This window comes from Sorex araneus, chromosome 1, assembly GCF_027595985.1.
Source record: "Sorex araneus isolate mSorAra2 chromosome 1, mSorAra2.pri, whole genome shotgun sequence".
Taxonomy (NCBI): Eukaryota; Metazoa; Chordata; class Mammalia; order Eulipotyphla; family Soricidae; genus Sorex; species Sorex araneus.
This window is the reverse complement of record NC_073302.1, coordinates 357,550,904-357,569,828: the sequence shown is the minus strand read 5'-3', so window position 1 is coordinate 357,569,828 and position 18,925 is coordinate 357,550,904. Positions and strand designations below refer to the sequence as shown.

General features: G+C 43.2%; 1 protein-coding gene across 6 annotated transcripts in view; it reads left to right on the top strand.

Moving 5' to 3' along the window:
• The window catches only part of GLI3 (GLI family zinc finger 3), a 292,704-nt gene that overhangs the window by 191,583 nt on the left and 82,196 nt on the right, over positions 1 to 18,925 (top strand). For 5 of the 6 annotated variants that reach the window (XM_055144085.1, XM_055144079.1, XM_055144105.1 and 2 more), the window contains 3 exons: positions 3,720 to 3,925; positions 6,196 to 6,342; positions 11,596 to 11,797. In XM_055144085.1, the coding sequence (XP_055000060.1) occupies positions 3,720 to 3,925; positions 6,196 to 6,342; positions 11,596 to 11,797 (555 nt within the window). The remainder of the gene's footprint in view (positions 1 to 3,719; positions 3,926 to 6,195; positions 6,343 to 11,595; positions 11,798 to 18,925) is intronic. The other variant, XM_055144113.1, reaches the window with a different exon arrangement.

Here is an 18,925-nt window from a genome sequence, read left to right as displayed (position 1 = left end):
GACTATTGCTGAAGAGGATCAGCCACCAGCACCATTTACTGAGTGTGGGCCAAAAACATTTTGGAGGGAGATATTTTTGTTTCATTTGCTGTGAAAGGAAATTTATGCCCAAGTGACAAGGTCAGTGACAGCCTGAATTCAAATCTCCTTCCTTTGAAGCTCTGCATTTGAATACTGAATTTAAGTTCTTAACTACTGCCTATGATCCTTTATTACTAAGATGGGATCCTGGAAAACCCAGGGCAGTGATTCTGGGGCACATCAGGTAGGACACAAAGCAGACATGTTTGCATCATGAGATCGTCTTTGAAAAGAATGTTCCAATATTTTGGTTTTTGAAAATCACATAGTGCGCTATCTGTGATATCCTCATATGTATGTCTTTACCTTTATTCATATGTGTATATATGTACACACATGTCTGCATTTTACCTGCATATATATTGGAAGTGGATTATATTAGCATTGTGAATCATAAACAGGTATATATACATCACGCATACTACATACACATTATATATTCATATATTGGGTGTGAGAGGAAAGGCGTTTATGAGTTACTAAGTTTTGTATATAAAACTGACATATTCACTTGCCAGGACCCCTATTCAGTGTTTCCTCCAGTGGATCATTAAAGCCAGGGAGAGGCCCGGTGTCAGTGTCTGTGTGTCACACAGTGCTGAGGCGATTTTCCTGTGGTCACGAGCCCTTCCATCTCAGCACTGCTCGGTGGGGCTTACTCACGAGGTCCAAGATACCTGCGTCCCCGCCCTGAGGAACCCACCCTGTTAGACCCTGCATTTCTTGAGGGCAGTTAGTTACCTCTCAGCTTACTCGGCTGCGTTCTTGGCTATAGGCTAGTCCCAGGTTTCTTCCAAATCTCAGTGTCATCTCTCTGGAAGGGGCATCACCAAAGGGTGTCCTGACTCGATTCCCATCTCCGGGTGCTGCTTTTCACTGGCATGCAGAGGTAAGGAAGACCCTGGCACTGCTGCCAGTGATGGTGAGAGCATCTGGGAATGGATGAGTGAATGCCACTGGCAAGCAGACATGGAGACTTTGCTGGCTTCAGTGTCTCAGCCCCGAGTCTCTGTGAGGGAGGCACATGAGCACGCGTGTGAGCATGACCTCTCTCATTCTGTGTCCTTTACGTTGAGCCCGCACCACCATTCCGCCACATGCTTCCAAACAAAATGGACCCTAGGGATATTATTCTTATTCTTGCCAGCTTCAGAATTTGGAAACATAGCAGGTTTCAGTTCTCATGTAAATTGAAAAAAAGAGAAGGAGGAAACATCACCCAATGTCCACTGACCTTTCCTGGTGATCAGACAAGGTTCTGGCTCACGCCGTGTTGTCTAATTGCGTCACTGAACTATCTGTGAGTCTGCAGCGCAGTGCTGTCAGGAATTGAGGCAGTTCAGCATGCATTGTATGGTGACGCCTTTCTGGTGAGAATCACCTTGAATCTGATTGGAAGACCGATATTTTCTTCCTGGTAGGAAACTGGCAGGACTGACGATCCTCTCTGCTCTACACAGTCTCGTGTTAAAGCAGAATCAGGAGAGAAGCAAACCAGCCTCAGGCTGACTGGCATTGCAGTACAGAGCTCAAATGAAATAGTCACACTTATTTCTATTTAGGAAAATTTACTCATTTCTGGGCAGGTATGGAAAGCTTCAAATTGTTTTGAAAAGACAGAGATATTTCCTGGTGGTTATTTCTCTCTTCCCACATAAAAAAATTTTAAAACTCCAAGTTTTTATTCTGCTTCAGCAGATATGGCATTCAAATAACAAATTAAAAAAAAGAAAACACATGTTTTAATTTAAAATGAAAGAAGAGGAAACAAGTGAAATAATAATAACAAGAAAAAGCCCTCCATATTTTAGCCTCTTCTTTTCTACTGAGAGAAAATTCATTATCTTATCCTGGCTTTCATTATTTCAGTGCTTGCACTGGGTGCCTGGTGGCTGGACTGTTACCGAGATTATAGTCTGACAGGGTGATGGGACTCGTGCTGGCCTCAGCTTGGGGAGGCGTGATGAGGAAATAGGTTTCCATCCCTTTCATTTCACTCCTAAAGTCAGTGGCATATGAAGAATTTGCCTTTCTCTGTAGATCTTTCTCTGTCCTGAACACTCCTTCTGTGGCCACTCCCTCCTTCAATTAGAACATGGACAGCACATGTATTTATCCTGTCAGAGTATTAGCCACACAAAGCATTTTCTCTTTCTTTCTTTCTTTCTTTCTTTCTTTCTTTCTTTCTTTCTTTCTTTCTTTCTTTCTTTCTTTCTTTCTTTCTTTCTTTCTTTCTTTCTTTCTTTCTTTCTTTCTTCCTTTCTTCCCCTCTCTCTTCCTTTCTTCTTTTCTTTCTTTCTTTCTTTCTTTCTTTCTTTCTTTCTTTCTTTCTTTCTTTCTTTCTTTCTTTCTTTCTTTCTTTCTTTCTTTCTTTCTTCCTTCCTTCCTTTCTTCCCCTCTCTCTTCCTTTCTTCTTTTCTTTCTTTCTTTCTTTCTTTCTTTCTTTCTTTCTTTCTTTCTTTCTTTCTTTCTTTCTTTCTTTCTTTCTTTCTTTCTTTCTTTCTTTCTTTCTTTCTTTCTTTCTTCCTTTTCTCCCCTTCCTTCCTTCCTTCCTTCCTTCCTTCCTTCCTTCCTTCCTTCCTTCCTTCCTTCCTTCCTTCCTTCCTTCTCTCTCTCTTTTCTTCTCTTGGGGTTTAGATCACACCCAGAGATGTTCAGGGGTTACTCTGGACTCTGCACTCAGGGATCACTCCTAGAGGTACTTGAGGATCATATGGGGTGCCGGAATCGAACCCGGGTCAGCCATGTGCAAGACAAGTACCTTCCCTGCTGCCCCATCGATTCTGCCCCACAGAATGTTTTCCGTTAGAGCAGGTGCAGGGTGAACAGAGAGTAGCCAGGTATGCTTTCCTGGAAGAGGTCACCCCAGCAGGGCCTCTGGGTAGGACCACAGCTGTGGGTGTTGTACAGTTTGTTTTCCTCTGCCGGTGGCTTCCTGTACTGCTGGCTCACACGCAGCTTGAGCCAGATTCCATTCTTGCCCATTGTTGCCACCACTGAAACACGAAGTATAGTGTGGGCTGCTCTGGGCTGCCTGGGCAGAGAGGGGCCTGGGAGCTCTGAGGAAGCCATGGGGCTGCTGTTCTCCACACCTGGGTACCTCAGCGCGTGGCGCAGAGTGACTGGCCTCACATGTGCAGACGTCTCTCAGACTGTGGCCCAGACAGATTTGCGTTCTTTCTTTTTTTTCTCTGTAATTCAGTGCTGTGGTGGTGAGAGGTAAGTTTTCAATGTGACATGAGTATTTTGAGTCAAATGGAAAATATGATCACAGCAGCTTCTTTGAACTGGGATGACTGCTCAGAATTTCTTTTTATGAGGAAGCCAAAAGCTTACTTTCATTTTCCTGTATTCAGAGTGCTGTGAGGTGTCTTAGATTTGCTTTACCTGAATAAGGGCAGAAGAGCGTCTTTTTGCCTTGTGTCATGTGACTTGGCTCTCTTAGCACAAGAAGAATGTGTCTCTACTATGGCCGTCTTTCTCACCAGGCCCCTCATATGTGTATGTGCTACGGCCGTCATTCTCACTAGGGGCCCTTGGCCCCTTCGGCCCTCATTTACTCTCGTCAAGCACCTCTGCCTATAGAGATCCTTGCCTGTCTCACGTGTCCCTCCTGTGCCGTGTTTTCTCTCACCCAGGCCTTCTGCCTTATCCACTAGCCCAACGTATACAGACCTTCCCTTCATTCGGATCTCCCCGCACCGAAACCCCGCTGCAGCCTCCGAGTCCCCCTTCAGCCCACCGCACCCCTACATCAACCCCTACATGGACTACATCCGGTCCCTGCACGGCAGCCCGTCCCTCTCTGTGATCTCCGCGGCCCGGGGCCTGAGCCCCACTGACGGTAAGTGTCATGCCAGCTTCTCTCCCAGGTATCACTGTACACCTGAGTCTCCCAGGACTCCACGCCAGGCTGAGTGCTCTAAGTGTGCACTTCTGTTTGGCTGTCTCTCCGGACGGGGTGCTGTCACCTCTGTTTTCCCAGGAAGAATGGCAAGGTGCAGAGGAACCAGAAAGTTGAAATTCAAACCAGATCTCCCTGATGCCAAGGGTCCTCACTGTGCTGGAACTCTGTGGGTACATGTAGATGGTCCCCATGGCCATCCACACAATGTACATGCATGACCAGCATGCTTCCTCACCTTTTTATCAGCCCTTTTATGTTCTGGATATCTGAAGGATGCATTCAACAGATGCATCTGTTAGAGAAGCTCTTCTCAGACTCCACAGAGCAGCGCAGGTCACCTGGGGCTGTAATAATATGCTCTTTTTCGTGGGACCTGAACATCTGCACGCCAGGAAGCATTCAGTGATGCCGGTGCTGCTGGCCACAGACTGGGCCCTGGCTTAGAGGCTGTGGTGACCCCGACATGCGAGACACTCCCAGTTAACAGAGTATGGTGACCCAGGCGGGTAAGAGTACTCTCTGGCCTTAACTATGACAGATGTACTAGGGGGCAAATGTGGCGAGAGAAGAAACAAAGTTTGACTTTAATTTTTGTTATACTTGATGTTTGTTTTAAGCTCTCAAGGGCCAAATTCCTGTTTGGACCTATTAGGACTTCCAGCTTCTTTTCACAACCTAATTTTAACTGGGACTCTCTATTCTGCAGCTGTCAAGTTGTACAATGTCTCTTTGATTCAGGAAGACCATAACCCACTTCATACACACATGTATAAACTCACTTGCCCACATTTGCTGAACTCTGAATTAATGCCTTGGATCGCATTAGCTGTACTTGTTACAAATAGTGAAACAGCAGACCACAAATTGGTAGCACTTGTGTCAAAGCGTAAGGGAACCTCTGCCTGGTCTCGCTGCACAGTGTTTGATGTGGAACTGCCCCCTTCACTTCCTGCAACGCTTGGACTTGGCTGTGCATGGGAGGGACAGGGTGGAGAGTGGACCATGCAGTGTCCGGTACACATCCACTGGGCTGCACTAACAGGCACAGACTCGTTTGGGCCTTTCTGAGACAATGCAGCGAATATGACTGTAAGGTATCAAAGCAATTTTATTTTTTCAACAAGACTGGTATTTGGGGTTTTATTTTATGAAAGGGAAAGTGGAGATTTGTCTCTGTAGAGTGTTTGGGATTTCATGGAAGTGACTTACAAAGAGAGCAGAGTGAGAGAGGAGTGGTTTCTCCTTGGCTTAAGGTTTTGGTATCTACCTAGTCATCCATCCATCTATCTCCTATATGAGCTTATGGATACAAATGTAAAGTACACACAGACCTATTGAGAGAATGCCAGTATTTAACAATTGTAAAACTAACTTTTATTGATTGAACATTATGTGCTAAGCTCTTTACATGCATCATTGGGTTCATTGCTCCCAACAAATTCAAGTCTCAGTAAGAAGGGGAGAGGGATTAGTATCCAGGACTTGGTAAATATTAAGACCACCCTTAAAATTGCTATAGCATCATGCTACTTTTTCCATATAAACTGGCAGGTAAAAACCAATTATTATACAACTTTTAGAAGCTGAGTCTTGCCAGTAAATTACTCTAGATTGATAGGTAGGTGTGTGTGTGTGTGTGTGTGTGTGTGTGTGTGTGTGTGTGTGTGTGTGTAGTAATGAGAAAAGAGCTTTTAAATTATGGAATGTGAAATTGCAGCTTATCACACAGTTGTGTTATTAAGTTGTGCTGCCATTCCCTTTTACAAGCTCTGGCCTTCAAAGCAGTGAGAGCGGATCCTGCTGTCAGGAGCTTGGGGAAGTATTGTAAGTATGTCCAGAAAGATATTACAGTTGTCTGCTTCTGTAAGACATGGAGAGATCTGATATAAGAACTGTTCTTATTTGGGGATGCAAATATGAAAATGAGTTATGGACATGTATATATATATTAATCCATTTGGATTCTTGGTGATTTCTCTCCCTTCAAAATTTTTATAATGTATTTTTTTGAGGTATTCTTTTCTTTTAGCTTGCTTTTTGAATGAAAGGAATCTCATAGAAACATAATTGAAATTAAGGGCATTTTTCTAGAGAGAAGCATGAAGGCCTCACTGATGTGCCGACATGGCAAATGGGCTTTGGGAGTTTTCAAGTCAGGCTTCTTGTTGACCTTCAGACAGGTCAGTGTCTCCTCTGTCCTCTTGCAGCCTCCCATGCTGGAGTGAGCCCAGCTGAGTACTACCATCAGATGGCCCTGCTGGCCGGCCAGCGCAGCCCCTACGCAGACCTCATCCCCTCACCTGCCACCGCCGGCGCCGGGGCCATCCACATGGAGTACCTGCATGCTGTGGAGAGTAAGTGCCAGCTCGCAGTGCGGCCCAGGGAGTGGCCGACGGGCTCAGGGAGTGGGGAGCCAGTAAGGTTGGCGGGCTGGCTCATGTCACCAGCCAGAACAGGAGCTTTATGGGTGGTTCCGAGATTGTCTAGAAATTATCCACAGACTTGGCCGTTCCTGGTGCCCTGTTCGGCTCTCATGGCCACTGTCAACTGGAAGATGCAGTCTTACGCAGTTTAGCAGATAAGTGAAAATATCCTGCTCCAGTCGGCTTGATAACATAATTAGGGAGTGCATTTTACTGCAGGGATTTAGTTTACTCAGTCATTCCTTGGTTTCATAGATTTTGTGCTTTTAAGAATTAATTTGTGAGGGGGTGTTAGAGAGATGTTACCTTGCAGGCAGCTGACCCAAATTCAAGGTCCCTCAAGCATGACCAGAAGCAACACAAAGCACAGAGCACAGAGCCAAGCATGAACCCTGCACACCCGCATGTGTGGCCCCAAACAAAACAGAAATAAGTAAAAGAGTAAAAAGACCTGTAGGTCTAGAGAGGTAGCACAGAGACTGAGGCATGTGTCTGACCCTGCTTCAATCCCCAGCATCGAATATGGTCCCCTGAGCCCTGCTTTGAGGAACCCTTCAGCCAGGAGTAATCCCTGAGCACTGACAGATGAGTAATCCACTCCCCCCAGCCCATCCCCCACTAGAAAAGTATAAAAGACCAACACTGATCTGGGGAGTAGCTAATGGGCAGTAGCTTGGGATTGGTCCCCAGCACCTGGTAGTTTTATGAGCGCCACTGGGACTGACTCCTGAGCACTGAGCCAGGAGTAGCCTCAAAGCTCTAAAGGGTGTAGACCAGAAACCAGAAAAAAGGTAAAGAACTACTTAGTTTTTATTGTTTCCTAGTGATTTTTCCTATTTTTATTAAACATTATATATCACTAAAATCTTGTATTTAGAAAAGTTACAAATTAAATGAGGCTACTCTTTTGTATACAGCAGAGAAAGAAAACAATAATATTTTTATGTCCCATAGTTTTGGGTCTTTCAAGATTTATGCTGATTGTTTTTGGTTACTAAACTAAGCATATAGTTGGATGAGCCTACGACTGCCTCTTTGTAGAACATGTCAGAAATCTTATGTATTTAGATTCTTCAGGATCCATTTGCCACATACCAGGATTTGGCCCAGAACCTTCATTCAAGGCACTGTCCTTTGAACAATGTTCTTTGAGTAGAACATTGCCTTGGGCTCTGTTTTTTCTAGTAACCCCCACAGTGTTTCTGGATGCCTCCCTGGTAGACGTGGACTATGCTCAGCTGCCTAGCAATAGTTCATAGTACTAGGTATGGAGTAGAAGAGAGGCAGCTGGCCACGGGGAGTAAGGTCAAGGCTAAGTCACATCCCGAAGTGGCAGCTGCTTACACCCAAAATGTGATTCAGACTGGTTTTCCACACACAAGGTAAAAGGTGTAACTTGCTTCTGTCTGCCTCCTTTATAAAAGAGCTTATATTTTCAAGTCATTCTAATTACATTTCAATTAACAATTGTTAGGAAAAAGAGTTCAGTCTGATTATGCAAATTAGTTATTTAAAAATCTGCAAGTAAAGAATGAAGCACAGAGGAAGCCTTGGAAGGTCAGTCTGCATTTCCTTTTCTGTTTGATGAGAATATGTTTAGTCAGGCAGTGGCGGTTCTTATCTAAATAAAAGATGAACCTCCTTTTACTTTGTAAAAACTAATTAAAAGAGTTTTAATTTGCCCAAGTATATGGTAAATTCATTGTCATTAAGTGGGAATTTAGATGTCCTATCATTCATCATATAAAAAGAAACCTCCTCTTTCTTTGTCATAATTTTTTTTATTAGAGCAGAGAAACAAAACAATTAACTGAAAGCCCAGTACAGATAGCTATATTGGCATAATAAACACCTGGGCTCCGCTGGCAAGGGTCCAAGGTCATAGATGCAGACCGAGTTTTAGGCCCATGCCCTCTGTGATCCCTTTCACTCACCAGCACCTCTGGGTACAGACCCTGAGCACTGCTGGGTTTGTGCACCTCCCCAGAGTAACTTTTAAAAATAAAAATGTCTAGTCTTGTATTTAAAGAGCAAGCAATGTGATTGGTGAAAACTGGGTGGCTTGCCTTTAGGCTGGCTTGAAAATTCTCCCCTGGTGTTTTTCCAGTTCCCGTTTAGTAAAGACTCCGAGGGGACACTCCTCTCTCCTGGCCCAAGGATGCTTTCAGGACACATCCTGCTGGATTTGGGCCAGAGGCAGAGTGCCGGGCTCAGGAGCTGGTCCTGGGTGGGACCCTCAGCACCACACATGCCCAGAGTAAGGCTGCACAGTTGTCCATGTTTCAGCAGGGATAACCGAGTCTCAGACCCGAAGGACCAACATAGTTTTTGATTTTTAGAGGTTGGCAAAAACATATTAAATGGTTGGGAAGAACTTAAATAATTGAACTAACAATGAATGAATTAAACAGAACATAAGAAATGGACCAAGAATTTAGGTCCTAGATCTTACAATAGTGAGGAAAGTGACTCAGAGTCTCCTAAGGAACAGGCCAGGTGCAGGCTGAGCCAGATGGCCTGGGGCTTGCTCTACTCACTGCCTTAGATTCATTTCGAAACTACTATTAAATCATGAGCAGTGGTTCCAGGTGAGCACCTGGCTTCCCGTGTGCCAAGGAGCAGTATCTCTGGTTTTCAGCTGCCATGGGATGAGTATACGTTGCACATGAGAATAAATAGGTCTATCTTATGGCAATCATTCCTCCTTTAAGAACAAATGCGACCATAAAGAACACAGTGAGTAATGCCTGTTGGAACATTGTCATGGAAGGTGGCCCCAGAAACCGTACCCACCATATTGATGCCACCTCCCAACCTGAGGAGCAAACAGGTGAAGTGTACCCGCTTCCCAGCTCTGTCTCTCTCAATGAGATTTTTATCATTTGGTATTGATGACCAAACTCAAGGCCTCATACAGGTGACAGACACAGGCTAGTTCCGAGCTGCCCCAGACTCCAGGGCCCCAGTGCTGCATAGCAGCCAACGGTCCCCAGTAGCATTAATGGCCTCGTAAAAACTGGGAAGACATTCTCACTGGCAGTGAGCACTGAGTTTCTATGGAAAGGGGTTATTGAGGAGGGCCAGACAGCAGTAAACAGTAGTCTGGGTACTCTACAGAATTGTTTGGAAATCATTTCTTCATAGAGAACCAACTAAATCAGTCTCTCACAGTGAAAGACAGGGACATTTGTGTGCTAGGTAGATGCCATAATGAAGGTATGAGGCCAAGTTGAGTGCTAAAAGACATAGACATAGGTTAGGGATGTGATTTTTGTGCTAGCACCCCAAATCTGTCTGGTAATGCAGCTTTTCAACAAAATCAATAAAGAAGCTGATTTCAAATGTGCCTAAAAGAAAAATCTGAGTAGGGATTATATTCCTCACTCAAATAGATTTTCCAGTTTTATTTTTTTTCTAGTGCCATGCCTGGCCATACTCAGGGCTTACTCCTGATTCTGTACTCAGGGATCATTTCTGGCCGTGCTCAGAGGACCATGTGGGATGCTGGGGGAGGCACTGCCCTACCCCTGCTGTACTATATCTCTCCGGTTTCATTTTCCAATTTTATACATCATGGTCTAAGTTACAGCTTTTATTTTTTATTAATGGTAAATTATATGTATTTCTAGAATAATCTCTACGGTCTCTTAAATTTCTATATCCTTATTTATTAAATTATCTCAGAGCATAACATGTTGGAGTGTTATATTATGTCAGGTCTGTCTGTCTGATAAAGAAAATAGTCCCACTGAACTTCCTAGAGACCAAGTACTCAGCTTTCTTTTCTATAAAAGAGACCTACCTTCTGCTTCAGTTATCTGGCCGCCCCAGCCCCCCGTCACTAAAGACAGGAGTACACAGGACCTTTCATCCCCGCTGTGCAGTACGCACGTGGGAGTTGCTGCTCGCCAGGTTGGCGTTTCCATTCTCTGAAAAACTCTGGTGTGAAAATGGTGTAGTGGAAACGTGACCTGAGGAATAGCAGGAGTGGGGCCTGGACAGGCAACCAGGAGTGACCCCTGAATGCAGAGCCAGGCAACCAGGGAGCAGCATGGTGTGGCCAAACACCAAAAGAGAAAAAAAGGGGAAAAAAGACAAAGAAAAAAACAAAAGGAGAGGTCAGTGGGCTGTATTCATCACTATCTTTCAAAATGCAAAATTGATTTTGTTAATGGAATCTATTAAGTGGAAGCTTAGATTTTTACTCTTGGGCTGGGGGGGAGCACTATATTAAATTGACAAGGCTAAGTTTCTGACTTCCTGCTGGAGTTTTGAAGCACTTCTAGTGAAAGCATTATTTCCTGTTAGTTCTGAATAGAGAAATGCAGAACATTAAAACAGACTCGTGAATCACCTGTGAGTATGTGGGGCTCCTAGCCCTCATCACCACTGACTTTAAACTCTGTAAATGAGCCCCACACCCTTGTTTCATTACGTTGCATTCTTTGTGGTGTTGGGGATTGACCTGTGATCTCATACACTGCAGGTCAGGCTCTGCCTCTCGGCTGCCTCCTTGGTCTCTGGGGTTCCTGCTTCTTCCCCCGGGTGACTGCCTGCTCTCCACTAGGTGTTCAGCAGCATTCCTGGCCTTGACCCTCTGGAATCAAGATAAAGGGAAAAGTGTCCAGATGTCTCCACCTGTTCCCTGGGGGAAAATAGGCTCCCGCTACCCAGCTGAGAACTATTAATTTAGGAAAATGTTTTTATCAATTGTTTCAGAGAAGCATTATGTCTTCTATAGATCAGATAACTACAGGAAATAAGGGCAGAATGAAGCCGAGTTATTTTGTCTTAGAATACTTTAATTCCTTTTTTTCTTGGGTTCCTTGCCTTGGTGGGAAGGGAGGTGTGTGTGCTGTCTCTTCCTTACGGTGAATTAATGATGGGAATATCTAAGCAACTGTCAGATTCATAAATCACTAGAAATGAGAGGGATAACACATAAAAGTCTCTCCCTTTTGTTTAGCAATTTATCATTTGCCTCCACATTAATAAACAGAGCTCCCCCGAGGTAAGCTCTGTAAGATAAATATTTCTCCCTAATTTCCTCAGTTGTAGCTGGTAGCTTGAGTGGGAGGAGCGGGACTTGTCACCAGGAGCCGCTGTCTCTGCCCTTCCGGTGGAGTAAGTGAGGAGTATTGAACGCGACCCCTGGTAATCGAGTTTTGTTTTGTCACATAACAGGCACCAGATTGCCCAGCCCCCGGCTGGCAGCCAGGCCGAGCCGAAAGCGCACACTATCCATATCACCACTGTCCGACCATAGCTTTGACCTGCAGACCATGATACGGACGTCTCCCAACTCCTTGGTCACGATTCTTAATAATTCCCGTAGCAGCTCTTCAGCAAGTGGCTCGTACGGTCACTTGTCTGCAAGTGCAATCAGGTATGTATTTTGTGGTGTGTGGTGCTTTCCCCATGACCTGTTGGAGTTTTATGGCAGAGCCTGTGCAGAATTGACTGACTGTAAAGGAGGTGGGGACAGCTCTTGGGTCACCTCAGTGCATTCTGGAGCCAACTACGGGTCCAGATACATGTCTCAGACTTTAGTCATTAGCACTATACAGAAAGTCACTCAGTTGTAATGAAATACACTTCTAAGAGATAGTGATAAAAAATATTTTGCCGTAGGCAGATGACAGGCTCTTTTTTACCCTATTTCCTCTTACTAATTATACTTCTCTAGAGGAAAAATGGGCTTGCCACCTAGATCTGTGCTTTTGTAAGAGCAGGAGTAAAAAAGCCCACTCATGCATCAGTCCTGTCTATTACTGCTTGGAAGAGAAGGATATTAGGGGCAAAGGGGCTTTTGAAACAGGGGTGTTTTGTTTAATGTGATGTAAACGTGGGTGGCATCTGAAGACAATAACTTTTCGAGAAGATCTAACAAGATCTTGTGTTTTTTGTGTTAGGAAATTTTAGCTTAACTTAAAAGGTCCGTTTTGACCTTCCTCTTTTGCTTGCAGTGAAAGCATTTTGACATCTTCTTGGTGAAGTTGTTGGTACCTGCTTGAGAAGATACAAATACAAACTAGAATAAATGCGCTCAGTACAGGAAGTCTCATGTCATTATTATCAAACTCATGCCTCTGTCAATAAGAAGTGTACAGAAACAGCCAGCTTGCTTACACCTGGAGCACTGCCACTGTACTTGTCAGCTAATCACTAATTGAACTGTGCTAGTTAACAAGTGCTTATTTTAGACATTGAGTTGCACTGTAGCACTGTCATCCCATTGTTCATTAATTTGCTTGAATGGGCACCAGTAACGTCTCCATTGTGAGGCTTGTTGTTACTGTTTTGGCATATCAAATATGCCATGGGTAGCTTGCCAGGCTCTGCCATGTGGGCGGGATACTCTCGGTAGCTTGCTGGGCTCTCTAAGAGGGACTGAGGAATCAAACCCGGGTCGGCCGTGTGCAAGGGAAACTCCCTACCCGCTGTGCTATCACTCCAGCCCAGATACTGAGTTACATAATATTATAATTAATCAAGCAACCAGCTTATAAACATTGCCTTCATTTCTCGTGTTTTTTTCCCAGTAATATAAAATAATTTAATTTTTAGCAGTTGTTTTGAGCTGTAGTTTCTCTAAACCATGATGATTTATTGCATTATAAAGTGCATATTAAAGTCTATTTTCACTAGCCTTGCTTTGAGTAAGTGAGAATTTGTTTACTGGTGTGTTACTGTGAGTGGACTCTAACTTTGGATATTAACTGATTGGTCTCCTTGTTTGATGTATATGTGTATTTCTTTCTATCTTTTCCTTAAGACACCTCAAGAATCTCAAGGGGAAATTGTGTTAGCAGTAATTTTGCAAGTGTGAGAGATGGTAAAAGTCACTTTTTTTCTATAATATTCTTATTCATAATTTAATTCTTTTTTGCTGTATAGTGTTTGTTTTTAAATTCTATAAATCCCTAAATTGAATTGATATCATGTTCTGCTGTTTCCTTGTTCTTTTTTAAAATCTTTTTAAAACAATTTGATTAATGAAGGGTGGACACATGAACCAAAGTTAGAACTGCTCACATAACAGCAATGAGTACATGACGGGGCTTGGACTATTCTGGGATCAGCCATTGTGCTCACACGTTGAGCCTCAGAGTCAGACTAGCTCTGCCACCAATCACCAGTACAGACCTTGCTTATACTTCAGGCTCTCTGATTTTCAGTCTCCACATTTGTAAACTCCACATAAGACACCTGCTCTATGTATTAAACCAGTTTGAATCTGAAGATTAAATACTTAGGGGCCCAGTCAAGTACTGCAGCTCCTGGATGATTTGCAAACCAGGTTGTGCTGCCTCTGTGGTCATCTTGATCTGCCTCTGAGAAAGTGGGCCTCTCTCAGAAACAGCATTTGGCTGTTCCACATTAGTGCAAATACTCCTGGAACCATAGAGTGTCATGGACTATTTCACAACTTCCTGAAGTCATTATCCCGTGACTTGACAAGGACTCAACATGTCAAAGACATAGACTAGGACACCCGATGCTGTTTGCACACAGGCATTCTCACAGAATTATTTGTGAGTGATTGTTTATCTGCCTTCTCCTTAGCTTTTCTTTCCTCCTGCACACTGCCCACCATCTTGACTGCTTGTAGCACCTAAAGGGCTTAGGTTAGAGAATGGTGCACCAGTAATCACTGCTATCTTTCTATTACTCTCAGCCCAGAATGCCACTCACTGAGGTCATTGAGCCACAGTACTAGAAGGACCATCAGTGTCTTGACTTGAAACAATGCAAGAGCTCCAGAACCCTGTTTGGTTTGTAGGTCTGGAAGAGGAATCACTGTTGAAGACCACTCAGCTCCCAGGCGGGCCTATTGTTGGCCTTTTTTGGTCTTTTGCTCCTTTCCATTCTGTCTTCCCTTGCACAGAGTGGCCTCTCATTTTTCAATACAAATGCACAGTATTCTCAGAGAAGATGCAGCATTGAGAGCACAAGTGGTAATGCAGATAGCCCCAGATGACATCTGAAAGTCCTATGATATCATTAGATTAATTGCATCATTGCCAGCACTTGCCAGTTCTTTACCTAAAGAAACATGTTCTAAGTTTTATCTTGTGAAATCTAGAAACCGACTTGAAGAATAGTTACCAACTCGTGGTTGACAAGGATAATCTATAAGCGAATAGTGAACTCTCTTAGCAGCTGAATTGATGAGAGGACTAGTTTAATTGCTGTTTCAACACAGCTGCAGGCGTTGTGTGAGTAAGCCCTTGAAGGGCTCTATCTGATAGGTCCTCTGCCCCCTGGCTTGAATGGGAGAGCCAGCGGTGGCTTCCATGTCAGCTTACTCCAGAATAATGTGCAGCGAGCCAATGCCTTATTTATGTTGGAGGAACAGCACCAAAATGAGCTAGGCAGGAAACTTTGAGAAACATGAGTATAAACCCACTGCCAGTGTCCTTCAAAACTCTGAATGTATGTTGTAAAAACTATGAGACTCATTTTCTTCTGCCAATGTCAGTGAAAGTAACTAAAAAAGAGAGTTTTCATTTCCTCCCACATGTTCAGTGGTCTTGAACAGTACTCTATTTCATAAACTACTTATTCATTCCCTAAATAGTTAATGGCTCCTCCACATGTGCAGTCACAGTGCCAAGTGTGAGAGTGGAGACAGGAGCCCTGCTCTCAGGGAGAAGGAGAAGGAAACGTCAGTCAGACAGAAAGCTGGGGTGAAGAGAGGAAGGCTGTGGGTGTGCAGAGGCCGCACTAGGAGAGGGGTTTCCCATAGCAGCACAAGATGGTGAGCTAAAGCATCAGCCAGTCTGTGCACAGTCTGGGAGCACTGGTCCTGGAGCAGTGGGAATCCCATGAGCCTTCCGCTCAGATTGCATGTTTACAGGAGGGATGGCATGCAGGTGCTTAGCACTTTGAATCAAAGAATGCAGCTAGAACTTTTGGTTCTGGTCCGAACTTCTTGTTTCTGTTGTCCAGGTTCTGTTCCCCTCACCCCCCCCACACCTATGAATGAATACACACAGTCACACACACACACAATAAGAAAATATTGGCCTTAATAGAAGAGATGGGCCTCATAGATACATAGAACTCTACCTCAGGAAAGTTGAGCATAAATTCCTCTCCAATAGGTCAGAGAAAAATGTCCCCACCAAATAAAAATGATTCAAACTATATCTGCCATTGTCTCAGATTATGATGTTTTGAAAGTAAAAATTAATCACCAATAGAAAGTGGGGGAAAGTGAACAGCTCACCACTGAGCACTACTGAACAATGACCATTGAACACTACTCATCACTACTAAAGGAGTCACCTACTAGTGGAACAGAGAGGAAACCAAAGAAGAATTCAAGACTACTGAAAACAAATGAGAATTAAGCTACAGGACATCAGAAATAGAGGACACAGCAAAAGCTACTCTAATAGTAAAGTTTATGGCAGTGAAAGAGTTCAACGGGAAAGCAGAAAAAGCACAAATGGATAATTGCTTACTAGAAGATCAGCAGAAAAAGGAAAGAGTGAGCTTTAGAGTGTAAATTAGTGAAGTTGAGACCCCCAACCTGAAGTTACAAATGATCAAAGAAACCAGTAATTGGCTTTTTGAAAGCATAAACAAGGTTGGAAAACCCTTAGCTCAACTTGCAATAAAAAAAGAGAACAGTTTTATAAACCGATAGGGAATGAGAGAAGTTACAAATGATATCACAGAAATACAAAAGAATATCTGAGATCACTATAAAAAACTTGAATCCATGAAACTGGAAAAACTAGTCACTGTCACCATCACTGTCATACCATTGCTCATCAATTTGCTCGAGTGGGCACCAGTAGTGTCTTCATTTTGAGACTTGTTGTTACTGATCTTGGCATATGGAATACACTATGGGGAGCTTGCCAGGCTCTGCCATGTGGGTGAGATACTCTCGCTAGCTTGCCAGGCTCTCTGAGAGGGGCGGAGGAATCGAACCCAGTCAGCCATGTGCAAGGCAAATGCCCTACCTGCTGTGCTATTGCTCCAGCCTGGAAAAACTAGAAGAAATAAAAATTTGGGGATCCTATTGTACCTCTCCAGATGGAATTAGGAGGAAGCAAGGCACCTGAACACACTAATTACTAACACAAAAGTTTCAAGAGTACTAAAAAAATTTCTTAAAAACAAATTCCCGGGCAGATGATCCCACCAGCAAGTTCTTCCAAACCTTTCTCTGCTGCCCAGACTCTTCAGGAAAACAAGAAGCCAGAAGCCTTCCCCTGATACTTAAGAGAAAATAACACCAGGATCCCTAATGAATACAGATGCAAATCCTCAAGAAAGCATTATCAATGGTTAATTCAACAGTATAAGAATTATATACTATGATTACATTGGATTTATTTAACTCAGCAATATGAGGATAGTTTAATATACAATAGTCAATCGACGTGAGCTGCCATATAAATACAAGGAATGATTAAAAACACATCATATTGACAGAGGCAGAGAAATCTTTTGAAAAGATCCAACACCTACTCATGATAGAAATGTTTAACAAAATGGGGATAAAAGGAACTTGACTCAGTATAGTAAAAGCCATTTACCACAAAACAATAGTTATCCTCGTTTTTAGTGGTGAAAACTGAAAGCCTTTCTGCTAAGATTAGGCAAAAGACAAGGATGTCAGCACAATTATTCAACACTGCTTTGGAAGTCCTTGCTGTAGTAGTTGGACAAGAAAGTTAATAAATAGATACAGTTTGGCACAGAAGAGAGCAGACTATCACTATTTGCAGACAGCATGATAATATACTTAGAAAACTAAACTCTACCAAAATATTCTCAGGAACAATAAACCGCTGCAGTAAAATAGATTACTTAATTTGCAGAAAGTTGTGGCATTTCTATGTGCTAAAAATGAAGTAGAATGAACATAGAAGTACAGATGGTGTTTCTGCTGAGTGTTTTTGGACACCCAGGATATATTCCCAGAAGTGGTATTGCTGGGTTAAATGGAAGCTCGATTTCTAGTCTTTTGAGGAATGTCCATATTGTTTTCCAAAAAAGCTAGACCAGTCAGCATTTCCACCAGCAATGATAGAGGGTCCTTTTCTCCCCACATCCATGCCAACACCACTTGCTTTTGTTCTTTTTGATATCTGCTAGTCTCCATGGTGTGAGATGATATCTCAGTCTTGTTTTGATTTGCATCTCCTTGATGATTGGTGATGAAGAACATTTTGTCATGTATCTTTTGGCCATTTGAATTTCTTCTTTTTTTTCTTTTTGGGTCACCCTGGAGATGCACAGGGGTTACTTCTGGCTCTGCACTCAGGAATTACCCATGGCAGTTGCTCAGGGGACCATATGGGGTACTGGGAATTGAACCTGGGTCTGCCGCGTGCAAGGTAGATGCACTACCCGCTGTGTTATTGCTCCAGTCCCTGAATTTCTTCTTTGAGAAAGTTTCTGTTCATTTCATCACCCCATTTTCTGATTGGGTTGGAAGCTTTTTTCTTGTAGAGTTCAACCAATGCCTATTAATATCTAATATCTTTGTTATTAACTAGATATTATCTAGTTATTAAATATATTTAATTAGATAAATATTTGACTGGATATTATTAAATTAGATATTATTAAATATCTAAGATAATACAAATATCTTTGATATTAATCCCTTCTCAGAAGGGGTTTTGGGTGAATAACATTTTCCATTCTGTAGGCTAACTTTATATCTTGGTCACTGTTTTTTTTTTTTAGAGAATCACTGTGATGTACAGTTGCAAACTTATGAATTTTTTGTGTTTGCATTTCACTCATACAGTGATCATTTACCCATCCCTCCACCAGTGTCTATTCACCTCCACCAATGATCTCAGTATCCCTCTCACCACCCCCACCCCATCCCCCACCATCCCACCCTGCCTCTGTGGTAGGGCATTCCCTTTTGTTCTCTCTCCTTTTGGGTGTTGTAGTTTGCAATAGAGGTATTGAGTGGGTCACTGTTTCTTTTGAGGTGCAGAAGCTCTTTAGTTTAATGTAGTAATTTAATGTAGTCTCATTTGTTTATCGTTGCTTCCACTTGCTTGGTCAGGTGTGTTTCATATTTGATGATGCCTTTAGCTTCACTGTCATGAAAGGTCCTGCTGATGTTTTTTCCCATGTGCTGTCTGGCTTCAGGTCTGATGTTGAGGTCTTTAATCCATTTTGATCTGACTTTTGTGCATGGCATTATATAGAGGTCAGAGTTCATTTTTGTCCATGTAGCTGTCCATTTTTTCTCAGCACCACTTGTTAAATGGGCTTTCCTTGTTGCACTTCATATTTCTTGCACCCTTGTCAAAAATTAGTAGCACTGTAGCACTGTCGTCCCGTTTTCATTGATTTGCTCAAGCAGGCACCAGTAACGTCTCCATTGTGAGACTTGTTGTTACTGTTTTTGGCATGTTAAATATGCCATGGGGAGCTTGCCAGGCTCTGCTGTGTGGGAGGGATACTTTCGATAGCTTGCCGGGTTCTCTGAGAGGGACAGAAGAATTGAACCCAGGTTGGTCGCATG